We start from the raw sequence: 20,322 nt of genomic DNA, 5'->3' as shown, positions 1-20,322 counted from the left end.
GCCCAGAGAAGTTAAACTTATCCAAGAGTAAACACATACAGCTCTGAGTAGTACAAAAGATGATGGACCAGGGATCAGAATTCTAATCTAACTTGAACAATAAGTAGCCAAGTAACCTTGGAAATGTCATTTTCTTGTTTGGCATTAGCCTCCTAACGGACAAAACTAAAAGATCAGACTCATAGTCCCTTCAGACTCTAAAACTCTAGACCTCCCTAGTGTGTATCACATAACTCTGAACAAAAGGATGTTAAGCCATTATTGGAAAGTCAAACCATTCTGTTTTCTCCTTGTAGGAAGAATAAGAGGTCGAAAAAATAAATAAGAGGTTGAGACACACAATTCTGCCATGATTAGTAAACATCTGGTAATATACCACTGCAGGGATGCAGCTTAAGGCAGATATTACGGACAAAGCCCAAATATTTACCTACGAAGGATTTATTACTAAACTGGTTCTAAAAGCAAAAAAGGAAACCTCCAACAACCTGGCTATGCAGCAGAGGGCTGCGAACAGACTGTGGTAGAAGCAAAATATTACAGGATTACAAATGGTATAAAGTAGTTAACGGCAACATAATCTGTAAAGCTCCACAAAATCACCTTTCGTCACTTTGTAAGTTATGACATGGGACAGTGTCTACTAAACTTCATGGCAAATATTCTCTTGAATGCCAAAATGGCAAGAATTCCCATTGTTTTCCTGCTTTTTCACTCATTTCTTTTTCCAGAATAAATCTTCTATTTATATCATTTTCAAACTTGAAGGGTAACTCTCCTCCTCCCTAGCCATCAGCCACATTGCTTCAAACACTTCTTCAAACAGGTAGAAGAGAATCTACAATGCTAGCTTCAAACCATGAACAGACCGTATTCCTATACCCTAACAAAAACATCAACATCACAATAAGAACCCTGCAGAAAAGGAAGTAGAAGAACTAAATAAATGCCTACAAATTCTGACGGGTCATTTCTGTCACACATTACAAACCTTCCAACGAGTAACGTCTGGATAGAGGAAATGGGATCCAGAGAACCATGCCTCTCTTGCTCCGAGACGCAAGAAATACTTAAATATGTGCTATGTGCTTCTATTTCTAATGACTTTTTTTTTAAGTTTTCATTTTTGCTACCCATTTTATTATTTTAATAAATTAGTAATTCAAGACTTAAGATTAAAACTAATGTATGGGGGCGCCTGGGTGGCTCAGTGGGTTAAAGCCTCTGCCTTCGGCTCGGGTCAGATCCCAGGGTCCTGGGATCGAGCCCCACGTCGGGCTCTCTGCTCCTCGGGGAGCCTGCTTCCTCCTCTGTCTCTCTCTGCCTGCCACTTGTGATTTCTCTCTGTCAAATAAATAAAATCTTAAAAAAAATAAAAATAAAAATAATGTATGTATTTCCTAGCAATGTATGCACTTTTCTTTTATTTGTCAGAGAGAAAGAGAGAGAAGAGAGAGAGAGTGCACAAGCAGGCAGAGGCAGAGAGAGAAGCAGGCTCCCCACTAGCAAGGAGCCCAATGTGGACTCGATCCCAGAACCCTAGGATCATGACCTGAGCTGAAGGCAGCAGCTCAACCAACCAATGCCACCCAGGCATCCCTAATGTATGTATTATTAACCTTTGATTTTTCTTAGCCAGAAGATGGCAGGAAGTTCTATGTTATATTCTAGAGACAGTCTTACTCAAGAATCCTCTTAAAAGTGGCATTCATAGAGCTTTAAGTAACAAAGAGGAGCCATAAATGTTTCTAAATTAGGGCCCAATCTCCTGAGTATCGGTGGCCAGTCATTATCCAAAATGAAGTATACTATACAATAAATAATAGGGTATTACCAATAGCAATGAAAATGTTAGGAAAATGCATAATAGTGGCTACCTTTAGAGCTCTTACTACCTTCTGGGTATGATCACAAGTGTTTTGGAGGCATTATTTTAGTTTCTCTGAACATTCTCATGAGCTAAGGACTATAATGACTCCCACTTTACAAGATGGGAGTGAACTAAAATAGATTAATGTGGCCAGAGTCACAGTGAGAAAAGTGGTGGTGCAGAGTCCATTCCATGGAACTGGACTCTGGAATATAGTCCCCACCCTCTCCTCCCACCTGGGTAAGCACATCTCAGTTACATGCACTCTCTGGTAACAGATGCTAAAAAAGAAGTCAAATGAGATTATCAATTTAGCTCTCATTACCTGAAGGCATGAGCTTTGGATGGCTGCCAAGGAAAGGGTTTGGTGAAATCCTATCAGGCCACTGTAGGCAGCAGTCATTCTGGAGCCCAGAGAGCAGGCAACCAGGGTTGAGGGGAGCAAGTACCAAAGGGACCAACCTTCCCCAGCTCAGTCTACTGGAAGCTGCTCTAGAAACAATCCAGAAACAGAAGGTTGAAGGTGAGGCCCTCTTTACTGGGTATCTCTGTGCCAGGCCATTTGATAAGACTGCTTTTTCTAAGTATATGTGTATATGCATGAATCTACTTGTTTCTTGTCAACTCTCAGGAAAAAAATGGAGAATCAGAGAGGTCAAGGTTACACTCAGAGCTGTGTGACTCCAGAGTCCATGCTTGTTTGCTTGCTTGCTTGCTTTTTTTTTTTTAAGGGCCATATGCACCTCAGTGTTCACAGCAGCAATGTCCGAGATAGCCAAACTGAGTCCATACTTTCTTCATTACATCCAAAGCCTCTCAAAATCAATTCTCCTCACAGAGTAAGAATATACTTCACATCTTTAAAAAAAACTTTCTAGAGATTTTTAATGGACAATTTTCACAACATTGTTTCAAAAAACTTTTTTCCGTTTTTTTAATCTATTAATTTTCTCTGAAGATGCCATTATTTTCTAACTCTTTTAGATCTCAGGAATTCTTGAGGGGGAGAAGCCCCAATACGTTTATAAGGAAACAACTTGGAGAGGAATTGAAATCAAGTGATGCCCCTCCCCCTCGGTTAATCTCTTTCACCATAGGGAGGCTCATCCTGGAGGACAGTGACTTTGCCTTTATTCGCTGGGATCTTTTGGTCAAAGTTGTAATCAGTAATTGTTAATTGATTAACGATTAGAATAAGGGATATGATGACAATTTCCCTCACTGAAATGCCCAATTTATTTGCTCAGGTTACCTAATTTATTAAATTACAAATTCCTAGTCTTTTACTCTCTCTTTGGTACCAAAGGACCCTGCCAATTTCCAACAACCACTAACCAAGTACCTTTAGATTAAACTGTCCCTGCATTCGCATTTCTGTCATGTTAGTCCACAGTAACTGTGCCTTGACTAGCCAGTCTATACTTCCTGTATTCGTACTCTTCTTAACAAGTTGAGTATTTTTTTGAAGAGGGAGGTAAGTGCTAAATGTCAACCTGTTTTTACTTAAGTTCCTTCTAGGGGTCTTCAAAGCTATGTAAGTTACATCTCCTTACAACTAAGTAACTGTTAAATTAAGTACTTCCTCCTTTACCTGGCCACACATAAGTTTTCAGAGACAACTAGGACAGACTACCTCCAAATATCCTTCGGTTTAACATGTTATCTCATATTTTCCATCTAACACAGAGTTGACTCTACAGAGTCTTCAATACAGATCTTTGTAAAAACTGAAATACAGAATACAAAATGGAACCCTGTAGCTTTACTGCCCTCACTTGGATGCTCCAATCTACTTTCCTGTTTTTCCTGTTTTTTTATTTAAAGCCAGTTTTACAACTTACACTACAATTTCTGTAATATCCAAACACCTCTTAATAACTTTTTTCAAATGTGTGCTTTTAAACATATTCAAAGTTTCATGTTAAAACATTAAAAGTGAATCCCATTCACTTTTAGGAGAAAAAATTCTCATTTAGGAGAAAAAATATGAAATTAACATAATTATTTACTACTTTTTACCCACTAGATCAGCAAAGTTTTTTTTTTTAATTTTTTTTTAAGATTTTATTTATTTATTTGACAGAGAGAGATCACAAGTAGGTAGAGAGGCAGGCAGAGAGAGAGGAGGAAGCAGGCTCCCTGCTGAGCAGAGAGCCCGATGCGGGACTCAATCCCAGGACCCTGAGATCATGACCTGAGCCAAAGGCAGCGGCTTAACGCACTGAGCCACCCTGGCGCGCTAGATCAGCAAAGTTTGATGAAGCCCCATGACAGGGAGAATGAAGAGAAACAGATTCTCACAGTGCTGATGGGAATTTGAAATATTTCAAACTCTATGAAGGATAATTTGTCAGTATGCAACAACAAAAAAAGAAAGCAAATACATCTAGACTTAGCAAATTTAATTCCAGGAATTTAACCTATAGCTGTGCTCATACACATACAAAATGACACGCAAAAAGGAATTCACTATAGCATTGTTCATAACTGTTAGAATCTTAAAACAACTTAATACCCAACCTGGCACTAAGTCATTCCATATCCCAACAGTCAAATTCTATGCAACTCTAAGAAATATATTTACATGTACGAAACAGTCAAATGTTAGAGTATCGTGTGCATAAAGAGGGGGAAATATATACTTGTTTGTCTTCTGTGTAGTTACCTCCAAGGAAGGGAACAAAGTAACTGGGGACAATACTGGGAGGAAGATTTACGTCTTTGCACCTTTAAAATTTTGAACCATGTTAGTACTATCAATTAAAAAAAATAAGTTCCTGTGTGTAGATGGCGTCACCTGGAGCGTGAGTTGCAGCATGAGGATACTGAAGACAATGGCTAAGAACAAACTAAGATGGTAGAAGTCCAGGAATGTATTTCATATGGCCAGACAAAAAAACTTTTAAGTCTAAAAACAAAGCAAAACCAGTTACCACTAACCTTAAGGAGATAAACACTGTGAATAATGAAAACGTTAACAAAGTGAATAAAGCTTTTGTAGATACACAAAGGAACTTGCACATTTCTCAAAAGGCCCTTCCCTTGAACCTCTGCAGAAACAACTGATTCCTCAGCAGTGTCACGAAAACAAACCACTTAATTTTGATGAAGCGACAAGATTAATGGCTCGGTTGTAATACACTGGAGATACATCAAATGCCCCCAAAAGACCAATAAATTACATGTTTAATACCAAAAGAAGAAGAAGAAGAAGAAGAAGAAGCAGCTCCATTTGTGTTATGTGAATTTCCATCTCTTTCCCAGTCCTATCCTTCCTTTCTAGTCCCTCCTTGAGTGGGTACTGCCTTTGGTTAACCTAGCTCTATTCCCACCCCTGCAGCAAACCTTCTCTCTTTCAGGGCTCAGGGTCAGGGAGCATGGTATGGTCTTTCCTCTCACCTTTTCCCACGCAGAGGACAGGCAGTCTGCTCCTGCCTGTAGTGTATCTAGAGGTGGGTAAGACTTCCATGGTCTCCAGACCCTCAGCACTGGGCTATAGGCACCTAGCAAGCCATTCCTCCGTGTTTGTGTTCTGAGTAGCTCTGTTCAAGCCAGTCTTTGTGACATCCTCATCTAGTCTAGTGCTCAGTCAGTTCATTAGATCACTCCAAAGCCTACAGAATTCTCTTTTCCTAGAGGAGTTTTTTTCATCTGTGAAGTTCTGCCTGTCAGTTGCACTAGAATCTATTTTTTGAATCTAAAGACAAATTACACTGATCCAATGTCTGCACACTCCTAAATTTAATAATAATCATTAGAAAAATCAGTTACCAATAAAACTTAGTATTTAACAGGATGTTAGTTTAACACGTGCTCAACTTACCAGCTTTACATAAAATAGCAATACTGTGTGTAACATACCGATAAGAAAAAAAAAAGTCTTTATATAATTTGGCAAGGATACCCAGGCCCAGAGCTTTTTGCAAACAGGATGTAGTTCAGCTTCACACTATGTCACTCTGTTACTGGCATTAAAGACATATTAAAAATGTAATAAATCTTTACCAATGCTGATTCTTATTAGACATTCAAACTTAAAAAAAAAATTGCAGGGTCAAATTTCGCAAAATAAAACTTATTTCCGCTACCCAACAGCCCAAAATACAAGCACTGTACTTAACCTAGTTATTATATATAGATTAAAAGTTCCAAACTGCTTACTGTCTAGCTTGGTCCTTACTGGAATAGGTTACATTTACGACTGCAGTTTCCGAGTCAGTGTTCACTAGAGGAAGAGAAAAGTGAAGAGAAAAAAATGTTAGTTTTCTTTCTATTTTCTTCCTTTTACAAATTTGAAAGCAATTGAGAAGACATGTACCTTGCTCACAGCTTTCCACCACTCCATACTGGACTAGTAAACTATCCAACACCTATCAGGAGGGCGAGAAAAAATTACAGATTTTCAATTTCCCAGAGTTACTAACAAGGGCAGAAATACCTTTTAAAATCACAAAGTAATTGTGATGGAAATGAGCAAAAAAAAAAAAAAAAATTAACTGGGGTTCTGGGACTACAGAAGCAGGGAAGGGTACCATAGAGGGGCACAGTGGGCTTCTCTCCCCTGCCTATTCCCAAATGCCTGGTTTTTTAACTCAATTCCTATGGCTAACCAAGAAGTTAAGTGGCTCAGCCAAGGATTCAAAACCATAGCCGCCTGATTCCTAAAGCTGGAGGAGAAAGAGCTACGTATTTCTCATACATATATATCAACACATCGTCCTAGGAGATAAGGTCCCAAGTCAAGTTTTATCTTTGAGATGTTCCTTTTCAAAGAACTTCCTTTCACAGCTATTACGAGCAAATCAGAACAGACTACTCTCAAGGCAGACTGGCAAAATAAAAAGAATAGTTGATTTTCTACCAGAGTCTTAAGTTAAAGATTAACCTAACGGAACTGAAATTAATTTAACACTGTTGGAAAATGTATAGCTTGAAACTGTTTTTACCATCTTTCCTGCAGCTGCATTATTATTACACTGTGCATGTTTTTTCTAAAGAGAAGCTGTTAAAACAGTAACAGTAACTAAATTCTTTTATAGTATAAACTGCAGATGTACATCTCAAGGTCTCATCAGTATAAACCAAATTCAACTGTCCTTAGCTTCCAAGAATTGTAAAGCTTTTCTTGAAAAGTAAAACAAGTTTTTATTAATTTATAGTGAACCACTTACTCAACAATTTAATTGCAAAATTAAAGGACAATGCCTCGAGAATGTTTTCTACCCCCAAGAACACAGTAAACCATTAAGAAACACTAACTTTTTTTGTTGTTAACTCCCTACTAAACTTTTACGTAATTTCTTCATAACAAACACTTCTCTCATGTGGTATCTTTCAGGGGTTTATTTTGTTTACTGATTTAAGTTTGAAATTTATAGTAAGGTTTGTCTGGGGATGCACTTTAATATTTTCCCCCATTTTAAATAGGGCTAATACCTATTTGTGAACGGAATAGTTGCCTTTTTTTTTTTTTTTAAAGATTTTATTTGACAGAGAGAAATCACAAGTAGGCAGAGCAGCAGGCAAAGAGAGGAAGAAGCAGGGTCCTTCCTGAGCAGAGAGCCCGATGCGGAGGCTTGATCCCAGGACCCTGATATCATGACCTGTGCTGAAGGCAGAGACTTAACCCACTGAGTCACTCAGACGCCCCTAGTTACCTATTTTTATACCGCAGTTTTGATGTAGTAGTGGTAGAGAAGGGGTTTAAGGAGTTGGGATAAATGCCAATTTAATGTTAAATAAACATCGTTCTTAATTTTTCCTAAAAGCAATTTGTTGAGTAGTACATTAGTCTCCATACAGTTTAGCTTACACTACCTTAACTTGTACTACTATACATATATATACATGCACACATTTATATGGAAATATATAATATATACATACACACAGGCATTAAATAAATGATATAATTTTTTAACTTAAAAAATCAAGGAAATGTAATTTGCACTGCATATATTATAGAAAGTTTAGTGTTTTTGTAACAAAATTGCTTGGGGGTACCTGGATGGCTCAGCTGGTAGAATGCAACTCTTGATCTCAGGGTCCTAAGTTGGAGCCCCATGTTGGCTACAGAGTTCACGAAAGAAACACACACAACAAAAAAAAAACTGCTGGTAGTTTTATCATTTATCGCTAATAATAAATGCTATTAGTTGTCAATGATCCTGTGTGTAAAATCTCTAGAAAGGTAATTAGAAACTACAATTCTATACACTAAAAAGGTGAATTTTACTGTATGTAAATTGTATTTAAATAAACCTGATTCTAAACAAAACAACAGAACACTATAATCCTAAAAACAACAAAAAACAGGTCCAGCATCAGTCTTGGTACCTAGTTAAGAAACAAGTTAACACCACAACCTGAGGGATTTTATCTAGACTCCAAAGATGAATTTCAATGGGTCTTTGATGTCTTAATTCAAAATTTTATGCACAAATTTTGGGGGTCATCACAACTGAGAGACAGAAGAAGGACTTCTAATAGCCCAATCTGATTCCCAAATCCTGGAAGAGCTTCCAACCCCCAAATGATTAAATGGTGCTATACTAACCAATTTTCCTTTTAAGTGCATCAGGCAAGCATTTGTCTCAATATGCTATGTCAAACAGGACTACCAGACTGTTTCACGCCACTCCAAACCTTCAACCCTCCAAAGACTAAAAATAACTTAACCCTAAGAAAGTCTGGACATTTTGATTCATCCTGCATTCACTAGGAAGACAAACATTCCTGTTACCTGTCACTTAATCACCATGCCCTAGGTTCTTGTTTCTTTTCAGCTGCTAGAACATCTTGTAGTTTCTACCTATCCCATCTATTTCCACCACCCATGCTTTAAATTTAACAGCTTTGTTTGAAGATAAAAAGTAAAATGTTCCATTGCACATTCTAACATTTCCATAAATCTCTTCAATTCTCAATCCTAAATGAATTTATTTTACTCGAGCCACAAAGGAAACATGTCTCTATGCGTCACTAAGTTTTAAATTCCAACCGGAGGGGAAAGAAGGCATCGAAGCAAATTAAAGCCTCCGAGGAAATGTCTTGGTGGAATGTCCCTTTTTTATATATTCAGGACTTAAAAATCTCAAATATTTGGCCTTTCAAAAAAGTTCATCCACATATACAAATAGCATCTCACAATAAGTGCAAAGATTATCGGTGTCCTTCACATAGCTGTGGAGAACTAAGGTCATTCATAACTGTACAGGGTGCAAACAATCTAAGGTGAGGAATGGAAAGATAAATGTGGCACAACCATACAACTGAATATTATTTGGCCATTAAAAAGAATTCACTACTAACATACGCCACATGAATCAATGTTGAAAACGTTAGGTCAAAGAAGCCAATCACCAAAACCCAAAAACAACATGTTAAGTGATTCTGCTAGTAGGCAATGTCCAGAGAATGGAAATCTATAAAAACTGACAGTAAATTAGTGGTTGCATAGGGCTGGTGAGTGGGAATGTAGAGGGTGAAGAGGCTTCACCTGTAGAAGCTGAAGAGGCTTCTTTCTGAGATAAGAAAGCTGATAAGCATTGGCTGTGGTGATGGGTACATGCATCTGTTGCACCAAAAAACAATGAATCATAACTGTAAATGGGTGAATTTTATGTGAATTGAATGTCAATAAAGCTGTCAAGAGTAACTAAAATCATGGCGCCTGGGTGGATCAGTCGATGAAGCATCTGCCTTCAGCTCAGGTCATGATCCCAGAGTCCTGGGATTGAGTCCCACATGGGGCTCTTTGCTCAGCAGGAAGCCTGCTTCTCCCTCTCCCTCCTCCTGCTTTTTTATATATAAAAAATATATATATATGGTCTAGGATGTTTTAGCCTTGAAGAGCTACTGAAATGCAATGAACTGCACAAAATTTTATCAGTTCTGCCATTATGTACACTCTCCTGAGACCACCGCCCTTATCAAGCTAAGTTTCTTCATGCCCCTCTTCAACCCAGTAGGCTGGTTTATTCATACACAGAACACGGAGATAAAGACAACTGGAAAACTATCTTTGTGCCTCAGACAAGAGCAGACTTCCTCTGCCACAGCAGACCACCTCAACACTACCACCCCTGCCCCTGAACAGACGAGCTGGAGTTCAGCAGCTCCCCTGTGGGCATTCACGGGCAATGCATGCCCTGCAGATAAACCTTCTGCTAACTGCTGATTCTTTACACCCATAGCTCATGAGGTCCCATCACCTCTGAACTAGCTGAACTGAGGGTCCGACTGACATCTTGCCTCCAGTCCACCACCATATCACTCTTCTGCTTAAAGTTACTACTCCTCGGTGGCTTCAAATTTATGACAGAAATTGTCACAAGTTCAGCATGGTGGAAGAGATCATCAATGATTTGGTACTGCCTTCCTCTTCCATCCTCTTCAATATACTTCCCACATACCTAGTGCCCCATCCAGTCACACCCTCAAGACTTGGTAAAGCACCCTCGTTTCCATAGCACCTGAGCTCACCTAATCCTAGAAATGAAAGCAATGTTATTTTATCCTCTCTTCACTGATCTTTATTCTCCCACTAGACTAGCCATTATTAATCACAGCAATGTAATTGTCAGGTGTGCCACAAATAATCTATTCCTAATGGTTATACTGGCTTCCACATTTAAGAAAACTCATAGTACATCTACAATAATAGAATCCAAGTCCTTCTTACATGCATGTGTTTCAGAAGATGAGGGGGCAATGCTGGATATTACTATCTTGTGTGCTACTCTTTTCTTAAAATGCCTCTGGAAATGCCCCACCACCTTTATCAGCCTCCACCCCACAGAGCTCCGCTTGTCTCTAAACTTGTAAGGAAAGAGACCATAGCTTTGTTACCTGAGAACCATACACTTAGCTCAATGAGGAACAACAACAAAAATAAAAGAGCTCAAAGGAAGCCATCAAATAGTTTTTGTCCTACAAGCAAAGGAAACTAATTTCAGGCTCCTTTACAAGTCCAAAGTGTTATAAGTGAACAGGTATTAATCATGAATTCATTCAAAAAGATATGTAAGTTTACAGTCACAAGCATTATATAAAAACCAGTTAAATTAAAATTCAAATCAGGATATTTAATGCTCTCTTGCCCCAACACACACTTCACCAAAATACACACACATGCACACACACCCACACAATAATAAATATTCCAAACACCAAAACCACACTCAGACCCTGGAGAGAGATTTCCAGAAAGAAGCTGGTTTTTCTTTGGGAGCAAGATACTGACTCTCTCAGTGCTTTTATTCCCGTATCTGTCAAGAGCACTCACGACTTTCCCAGGAATGCCATTACAAAATACCACAAACCGGGAGGTTTAACAACAGAAATGTGTCCCTCTCATAGTTCTGGAGGCCGGAAGTCCAAAATCAAGGCGTCAGCAGGGCCCTGCTCCCTCTCTAGGTCCCAAAAAGAATCCTTCCCTGCCTCTAACAGCTTCTGGTCGCTGCTGGCAATCCCTGCTGTTTGCGTGCCTGCAGCCGCACAGCCCCACTCTCCCACTCTCTGCCCCCATCAGCACAGGGCCCTTCTCCCCCAAGTCTGGGCCTCTGTGTCTCTGCAGCTGAATCTGCCTCTCCTTTCTCACATAAAGACATCAGCCATTGGACCCAGATCCCACCCTAATCCCATAGGACACCTCTTAACTTGATTACATCTAAAAAGACCTAATTTCCTTTTTCTTTTTTGAGGGGGAGGGTGTTAATTTAAATCCAATTAATTAACATATAATGTGTAATTGGTTTCAGAAGTAGAGTTCAGAGATCCATCAGTTGTATATAACATCCAGCGCTCATTACATCACTTTTCCTCCTAATGTCCATCATCCAATCACCCCGTCTCCGCACCCCTCCAAGAAAGAAACTTTTTACTAATCCCCATGTCAACAAGAACATGGAGAAAAACCTCCACAGAATCAACTTTGGAGAGTCAGGTATGTGAGAAACATCCTTCAAATACAGCTCAACACATTTCATAGAAACAGAACCCACTTGTTGATATTTATGGATAAAAATCATTCCAGAAGTTTCAATTCTTTTACATCATCTATGAGAGAACTAGCTACATTAACCAAGAACAACTCTACATCGCAGGCCCTAATAAGCATTTGTAATACTGGTTAAAAAACTCAGATAGAAAAAAATTTAAAGAAATATTCACCTTAACGAGGATTTCCTTAAAGTGTTACTACCATAATTATTTGAGTAACAAACCATTTTCTCACATCAAACTCTGTAAACAATTTCAACTCAAGAAAGCCAACATACACATATCAGATCTTTGATAAGGCACAAGGCCCATGTCTTTATCACTGATAACACCCAGAGGGCATCTCAGCCTTCATCACCCCCCATGAATGTTTCAGCATCAGAGGTACAGAGAGCAAAGCCTCACAACTTTCTTGCCACCCTCAATTTCCATAAGTTAGATCCTCTAACATGGGAAGGAGAGAATAACTTAGGATCCTTTCTACAACATCACGTGATCGAGCAACTATAGGTAATGGTCCAGGTTACCATGTACAAACAGACCTCAAAAAGTCACAGAAGGCAGGGCGCCTGGGTGGCTCAGCAGGTTAAGGCCTCTGCCTTAGGCTCAGGTCATGATCCCAGAGTCTTGGGATCGAGCCCCGCATCAGGCTCTCTGCTCGGCGGGGAGCCTGCTTCTCTGCCTACTTGTGATCTCTGTCGAATAAATAAATAAAATGTTTGGGGGGTTAAAAAAAAAAAAAAAAAGGCACAGAAGCTAAGCCTCAGGAGCTCCTGTTGGGAGAAACCTTATGATCAACATCCATGCCCAGACCCAACGCTGTGTTCTTTTCTCCCTTTATGGCTTTTTATAGTCAGTGGTGATACTTTCTAGGGTCACAAATGCAAGAAGCCTTGCTCATTCAAGCCTGGAAAATTTTACCTTCAGCCCCCTGAATCTCATTAATGAAAGTCCACCTCCACATTGCTCTGGGCTTACCCCCTGCTCTCTCATCTGCCATGGTAGAACCAGTCTCCAACATCTCGCTCCGCACTACCACAACATACTCCTAAACTGTCTCCCCATATTCATTTCTGCTTCCAATTATTCACTCTCAAACAGCGAGACTCACACTGTCAGTGTGCTAGCCACAGGCTACATGTGGCTACTGGGCACCCGAAATGTGGCCAATCCACATGTGCAATGTCCTTCAGTGTAAAACAAACACCAGGGGTGCCTGGGTGGCTCAAGCGGTTAAGTGTGTGACTCTTGATCTTAGCTCAGGTCTTGATCTCAGGGTGGTGAGGTCAAGCCCTGCACTGGGCTCCACAGAGGGTGTGGAACCTACTTTAACAGTTAATAAACACCAGATTTTCAAGGCTTAGTACAAAATATATAAAATTCTATTTTTAAAATACTGATTACATGTTAAAATTATAATATTTTGGATATATTAGGTTAAGCAAAGGGGTACTATTAAAATTCATTTTCACGTGTTTTCTTTTTCTTTTTTAAAGATTTTATTTATTTATTTGTCAGAGACAGAGAATGAGCGAGCGCAGGCAGAGGCAGAGGGAGAAGCGGGCTCCCCGCTGAGCAAGGAGTCTGATGTGGGACTCGATCCCAGGACCCTGGGATCATGACCTGAGCTGAAGGCAGCCACTTAAGCAACTGAGCCACCCAGGTGTCCCACGTGTTTTCTTTTTCACTTTAACATAGCTACTAGAAAATTCTTAATTGTATAAGTGGCCTGCGTTTTCTTTCAACTGGACCATGCTAACCTAGACTGATTTTTCAAAGCTGAGCTAATCAACTTACACCCTATGACAAACTCTAAGAGCTTCCCTTTGTATTTGGGAAAGGATCCAAGATCCCTAACAAGTGCCCCAAAGGCCCCATGTGACCTGCTCATCATCTAAAGCCAAGCTCTCCTCTCCAACTACATTACCCATGAATTATGGGTGATAACATTTGGGTGCTTTCCAGTAGAAGCGCTGTCTTAAATATTTTACCTGTTTTTAACTTATTTAATTCCACACAATCCCATAAAGGAATATCCCATTTTATAGATGCATAAATTATGGCATGGGGAAGTTAACACTGTTTTAACTTGGATAGTTAAATGACAAAGAAATTATTTAAAACCACAGCTATCAGATTCCAGTGCCCACACTTTTAACCACTTGGTCAACTAACTAAGCTGCCTCATTTTCCCACACAATTAAAATAAAATATAATGATACAGACTGAAGTCAGTCAGTCCTTTCTTTGCTGGAAGACCAAAAGCAGCCTTTGGTAGGTGAAGAACTTGGTATCAACTCTAAGGTCAACAAGCTTCCCTAGCCCTTGTCCCAAGCACTAAATACTGTGTATTTCCATTACCTCAAACAGATTAACTTACTCTACGTTTTACTAACTGCAACACTTGTAAAACACACCAAACAATATACAGTTAGGGGCCCTCTGACTTCTTGCTTTCAGACCCCAAACTCTCAAAGAAGCCACTGTCAGTGTGATGGTGCCCCGAAATGTTTTTTGAAGTATGTGTCCCATGAAGAGATGTTCATTATCATCAGCATTTGAGGAAACGTAAATGACAGCCACACTGAGATAGCTTCACACCCACTAGAGGGCTATAATTTTTTTAAGGAAAATAATAGAAGTCTTGGCAAGGATGTGAAAAAATTAAAACTCTCATACTTGGCTGGGAGAAAGGTAAAACAGAGCAGTCTCTATGGAAAGTAATATGACAGTTCCTCAAAAAAATTAAAAGAATTGCCACACGGTCCAACAATTGCACTTCTGGATATATACCCAAAAGAACGGATAGCAGGTACCCAAAGAGTTATTTGTACACCTATGTTCCTAACAGCATCATTCACCATTGCTGAAAGGTAATGTGTTGTATACATACAAATGGACTATTTACTACTCAGCCAAAGAGGGAATGGAGTACTGATATGTGCTATAATGTGGATAAACCCTCGAAACATTACGTGAAGTGGAAAATAAGCCAGACATACAAAGTCACATATTACACAACTCCATTTATCAGAATTGGTCAATCTGTACAGACAGAAAGTAGACTAGTGGTTGCCGGGGACTGGAGGATGGAGAAATAGGGAGTGACAGCTTACTGACAGAGGTACTCTTTTTTTTTTTTTTTAAGATTTTATTTATTTATTTGACAGAGAGATCACAAGTCGGCGGAGAGTCAGGCAGAGAGAGAGAGAGAGAGAAGCAGGCTCCCGCTGAGCAAAGAGCCCGATGCGGGGCTCGATCCCAGGACACTGAGATCATGACCTGAGCCGAAGGCAGCGGCTTAATCCACTGAACCACCCAGGCGCCCCTGACAGAGGTACTCTTTATGGAGTGATAAAAATGTTCTGGAATTTGTAGTGATGGTTGTATATCTTGTCAATATACTGAAACCCATTGAGCTGTACACTCCAACATAGTTACTTTCACAATTATGTGAATTTTGGCTCAAGTTGGTTTTTTTTAAAGTATGTGTAGATGTTTATGTATTCACATATCCACCCATAGAGAGGATGATTTTGTTGAGTTAATTTTCATAAAGACTATCAATTACAGGGCGCCTGGATAGCTCAGTGGGTTAAGCCGCTGCCTTCAGCTCAGGTCATGATCCCAGGGTCCTGGGATCGAATCCCATATTGGGCTCTCTGCTCAGCAGGGAGCCTGCTTCCCTCTCTCTCTCTCTGCCTGCCTCTCCACCTACTTGTGATCTCTCTTTATCAAATAAATAAATAAAAATCTTAAAAAAAAAAAAGACTGTTGATTACAGTTCTAAAACAGCTTATATATACTTTCTCAATTATTCCTCAATGTGGCTACTTTCCCCATTTTGAAGATGAATAAACTGAGGCAGACTTTAAGTAATTTAAAGTAGGATATTACTTCTCTTGCCTTTCCCCCCTCCAATCTGTCATCTTGGTGACCAGTCTATGCGGGTAAACACAAAATAACATTATTCTTTTTAAAGATGGATTTCCACAGTACGAACTATGAAGCTGCTGTCTTTTCTTCAGTTGCAATCACAGCATCCTCCAAACCTCGAACCGTAAGCTGTCTGTGACCTACCCCAACATGTCACAGGGTCTGGGGAGAGCTCAGCAGAAAACTAAGAGCAGTGACTGCCCAGCCTTCCTCCCAGGCCTCGGCCCCCCACTCCCCAACCAAACATGGAAAGCTAGGGAATCCTAGAAGTAAACACAAGGCTCGGTTACTCACTTTCTTACTCCTTTAGCAGAAAGGTAGGGATTATCTAGCCAAAGAGCTACAAATGACTAAAGGAAAAGAGAGCAGTTCAAAAGCCTAATTACAATTCCAACACTATTATGGGTGAAGGCACGAACCAGAAAGTGACTCATCTAATGAAGTGAAAAATACCCAAGATCACAGTGGCCTCCCAAAGTGGTAACAGACAATCCCAGAGGCTGGCATTTTATCCATTACCCCTATCTGAAGTTTATTTAAAAATGAAAAAATAAAAACAGCTGCAGAAAAGAGTTTGATTCCAAAGTCAGTATTGATGAGAGTATCTCCCTTAAGAATTAGACCTTCAGATGTGCATTAGTTATTCTCCTGGGCTTTATGGGGCCTTCATAATAAAATACTGAAAGTGATGAGTGGGTAACAATGGATGGTATATAATCATACCCTGGAGTATTGTCTGGCCATGAAAAGGAATGAAGTACATAGTACAATATGGATGTACCTTCAAAATGTTAAGAGGAAGAGACCATATATTGTATAGTACCATTTATATGAAGTGTCCGGAACAAGCATATCTATAGAGACAAAGCAGGACCTGGTTGCCAGGAGCTGCAAGAGGCCACCAGGGAGGAAAGGCGGTGACTATTACTGGCTATGGGGTTACTTTTTGGGATAATGAAAAATGTTCAAGAATTAAATAGCAGTGATAGCTCCTTACCCCTTGTGAATATGCTAAAGAATGCTGAATTAGGGACGCCTGGGTGGCTCAGTTGGTTAAGCAGCTGCCTTCGGCTCAGGTCATGATCCCAGCGTCCTGGGATCGAGTCCCACATCAGGCTCCTTGCTCCGCAGGGAGCCTGCTTCTCCCTCTGACTCTGCCTTCCACTCTGTCTGCCTGTGCTCGCTCTCGCTCGCTCTCTCTCTGACAAATAGATAAATAAAATCTTTAAAAAAAAAAAAAAAAGAATGCTGAATTATACGCTTAAAATATGAATTTTATGGTACATGAATTACAGCTCAATTTTCTTAAAAAGCACATTTAAAACATAATAGGATATCAGCTTACACACACACCCCACAATCCAACCATGTTGAAAAATGAGTATCATACCAAAGTGAACTATGAGTAATTCAACCACATTGCCATTGGGGAGAAAGACTTTTTCTTCTTTCTTTTCTCCTTCCAAATTTTGTACAATAAATATGTAATTTTACAATCAAGAAAAAAATGAGGGGCGCCTGATGGCTCAGTGGGTTAAACCTCTACCTTTGGCTCAGGTCATGATCTCAGGGTCCTGGGATCGAGCCCTGCATTGGGCTCTTTGCTCAGCAGGGAGCCTGCTTCTCCCTCTCTCTCTGCCTGCCTCTCTGCCTACTTGTGATCTGTCTAATAAATAAATAAAATCTTTTAAAAAAAAGAAAAGAAAGAAAGAAAAAAATGAGAACATCAAACTGGATTATACTAGCCTTTAAATTGTTTTCAAAAAAAAAAAAAAAAGAGATGCCAAGAAAACAGTGTGTCTCCCCTTCCTATTCTTAGGGCTCTCACTTGGAGAAAGTTCTAGAGAAAGAAATGAACAAAGGGCAGAGCCAAATGCATGAATTCTGGGGGCAGAGGAAAGATGCTCACCATACCAACCCACTATAACAGACCTGAACCCTGCTAAGACACAGTGCTGGAAGGGACAAGAAGGCGGGAGAAAAGTCAAGTGGAATACTTCTCTCCATTGCTATTTGTTTCCTGTGACAGACCTGCATTTCCTTAGCACTTCTCAACAGTGGGGTGGACAAATCATGGCAATACTGCCAAGCTACTGATGATATAGGTGCCCCTACAAATGCTCCTGGAATTTCCTCATTCTGCAATTCTTGGGTCCAGTGGGGCAGGAGTGTCCAAAGGGCAAACCAGGGTTTCCCTCACACCCACCCACCGTTCTGTCACCGGCAGTGTATTATTCAAGATCAAGGCCTAACCTGGAGCCCAGCCATGTATGTGCTATACTTAAAAGCCACTCATTAGCTCCAGAGCACTGCTTTTGCTCCAAAATTCTATTGTACAAGCTTTTCGCCCAGATCCTACCCCTCAGACTGTAACATAATCCTGCTATGTGCCATTTAGAAAATATTTGATTTCCAACTTGTATAGCACCTATTACTGAAGAATTGGGACCAGAAGTGGGAATGCTCAAGTAATTTTAAAGTTTTAGGGTGCCTGGGTGGCTCAGTCGGTTAAACTTCTGCCTTTAGCTCAGGTCACAATCCTGGGGTCCTGGGATGGAGCCCTGCACAGGGCTCCATGCTCAGCAGAGAGCTTGCTTCTCCTTCTCCATCTGTCCCTCCTACCCCACCCACCTGTGCTCTTCTGTGTGCTCACACACACTCTCTCAAATCTTTTTTAAAAAATGTTCTTATATTTTAGAAACAAAAACCAAGTTTTTATTTTTTAGCAGTTTCTCTGAAATTAAACTCAAGCAATGTATCTGTCAGAATTTCATTTATAATCAAAAGTTAAGCTAAACACAAACTCACTTATTTCACAAGTGCATCATCTGCCACCCCAGTAATTATCCTCCCACCGCCGTTTATGTCCTTGTTGTATTATTATCTCTGCTCATTAATGGCCCTCCTCATTAATGACACCTCAAACAAGAATAAAAATCAAAATTCAGAACTGCATAATAAACGGACTCATTTTCCCTGACCAAAGCCATGTGTGGAAACATTAGGTACACAGGTCGTTCTGATCAACAGATCTTTAGCACTAATTATTCACACATACAACAAACACTGATGGAGGTATAAGGCGAAAATCAGGAAAGGTAAGTGGAAAGATTTATATGCTTACATTCAGGGTAATGTGCAAATCATATCTGGTGCCTTATATCTAGAATATATAAAGAACAGTTACAAATCAATAATAAAGACAACCCGATTTAAAAGCAGGTAGAAGAGCACCTGGGTAATAGTGCAGTCAGTTAAGCATGCGACGCTTGGTTTCGGCGAAGGTCATGATCTCAGGGTGGCGAGAATGAACCCCAAGTCAGACTACCTGCTCAGCACATAGTCTGCTTAAGTTTCTCTCTCCTCCTTCCGCCCCCTGCGCCTCGTGTTTGTATGTGTATTTATTTAAAATAAATAAATCTTTAAAAAAGAAAATGGGTTAGAGGGTGGTGGGGTAGGTGACAGAGGTGATGGGGATTAAGAAGTGTGCTTGTTGCAATGAGCACTGGACGCATGGAGCTGTGGAATCACTATATTGTGCACCTGAAATTAACATTACATTATATATTAATGAGAATAAAAACTTAAAAAATAAAACTGGGCAGAGGACTTGAAAAGACATGTCCCCCAAAGAAGATATACAAATTACCAAAAGCACATGAAAGGATGCTTGGCATCCACATTACTCATCAGGTAAAGTGCAAACAAAAACCATGATGATCTGTCACTTTAAATCCACTAGAATAGGGGTGCCTGGGTGGCTCCGTGGGTTAAGCCTCTGCATTCGGCACAGGTCATGATCTTAGGGTCCTGGGATTGAGCCCCGCATCGGGCTCTCTGCTCAGTGGGGAGCCTGCTTCCCCCTCTCTCTCTGACTGCCTCTCTGCCTACTTGTGATCTCTCTCTGCAAATAAATAAATAAAGTCTTAAAAAAATAAATCTACTAGAATGGCTATAACCACCAGGTCAGATAATCACAAGGTCGGGGGCACCTGGGTGGCTCAGTGGGTTGTCTTTGCCTTCCGCTCAGGTCCTGACCCCAGGGTCCTCGGATAGAGCCCCGCATCCGGCTCTCTGTTCAGCAGGGAGCCTGCATCCCCCTCTCTCTCTGCCTGCTGCTCTGCCTACTTGTGATCTCTGTCTGTCAAATAAATAATAAAATCTTTTTTAAAAAATCTAAGGTTATGGGGTCCCTGGGTGGCTCAGTGGGTTAAGCCGCTGCCTTCGGCTCAGGTCATGATCTCAGGGTCCTGGGATCAGAGTCCCACATCCGGCTCTCAGCTCAGCAGGGAGTCTGCTTCCCTCTCCCTCTCTCTCTGCCTGGCTCTCTGCCTACTTGTGATTTCTCTCTGTAAAATAATAAATAAAATCTTTAAAAAAAAAATCTAAAGTTAGATAATCACAAAGATAATGGACAAAGCATGTGGAGGAAGCAGAGCTCTCATATACTACTGCTAAGAGCATCAATTTCAGGGGCGCCTGAGTGGCTCAGTGGGTTAAGCTGCTGCCTTCGG

General features: G+C 40.3%; 1 protein-coding gene and 1 pseudogene across 5 annotated transcripts in view; one reads left to right on the top strand and one right to left on the bottom strand.

Moving 5' to 3' along the window:
* Positions 1-20,322, bottom strand: part of IGF2BP3 (insulin like growth factor 2 mRNA binding protein 3) — a 147,317-nt gene that overhangs the window by 38,247 nt on the left and 88,748 nt on the right. For all 4 annotated transcript variants that reach the window (XR_014301342.1, XM_082693719.1, XM_082693718.1 and 1 more), the window contains exons 4-5: positions 6,189-6,240; positions 6,032-6,095 (exon numbers count right to left, since the gene is read on the bottom strand). Coding sequence is in view for 3 of the 4 variants with exons in the window: in XM_082693719.1 (XP_082549845.1) it covers positions 6,032-6,095; positions 6,189-6,240 (116 nt within the window). In the remaining variant the exon portion in view is untranslated. The remainder of the gene's footprint in view (positions 1-6,031; positions 6,096-6,188; positions 6,241-20,322) is intronic.
* On the top strand, positions 4,705-5,022 carry LOC309845580 (ribosomal biogenesis factor pseudogene; annotated as a pseudogene). Its single transcript has one exon. The product of its transcript is annotated as a ribosomal biogenesis factor pseudogene (transcript).

This window comes from Mustela nivalis (assembly GCF_964662115.1).
Source record: "Mustela nivalis genome assembly, chromosome: 12".
NCBI classification, from domain to species: Eukaryota; Metazoa; Chordata; class Mammalia; order Carnivora; family Mustelidae; genus Mustela; species Mustela nivalis.
Note: the sequence above shows the minus strand (reverse complement) of the source record. Positions and strands in the feature narration are given on the sequence as shown.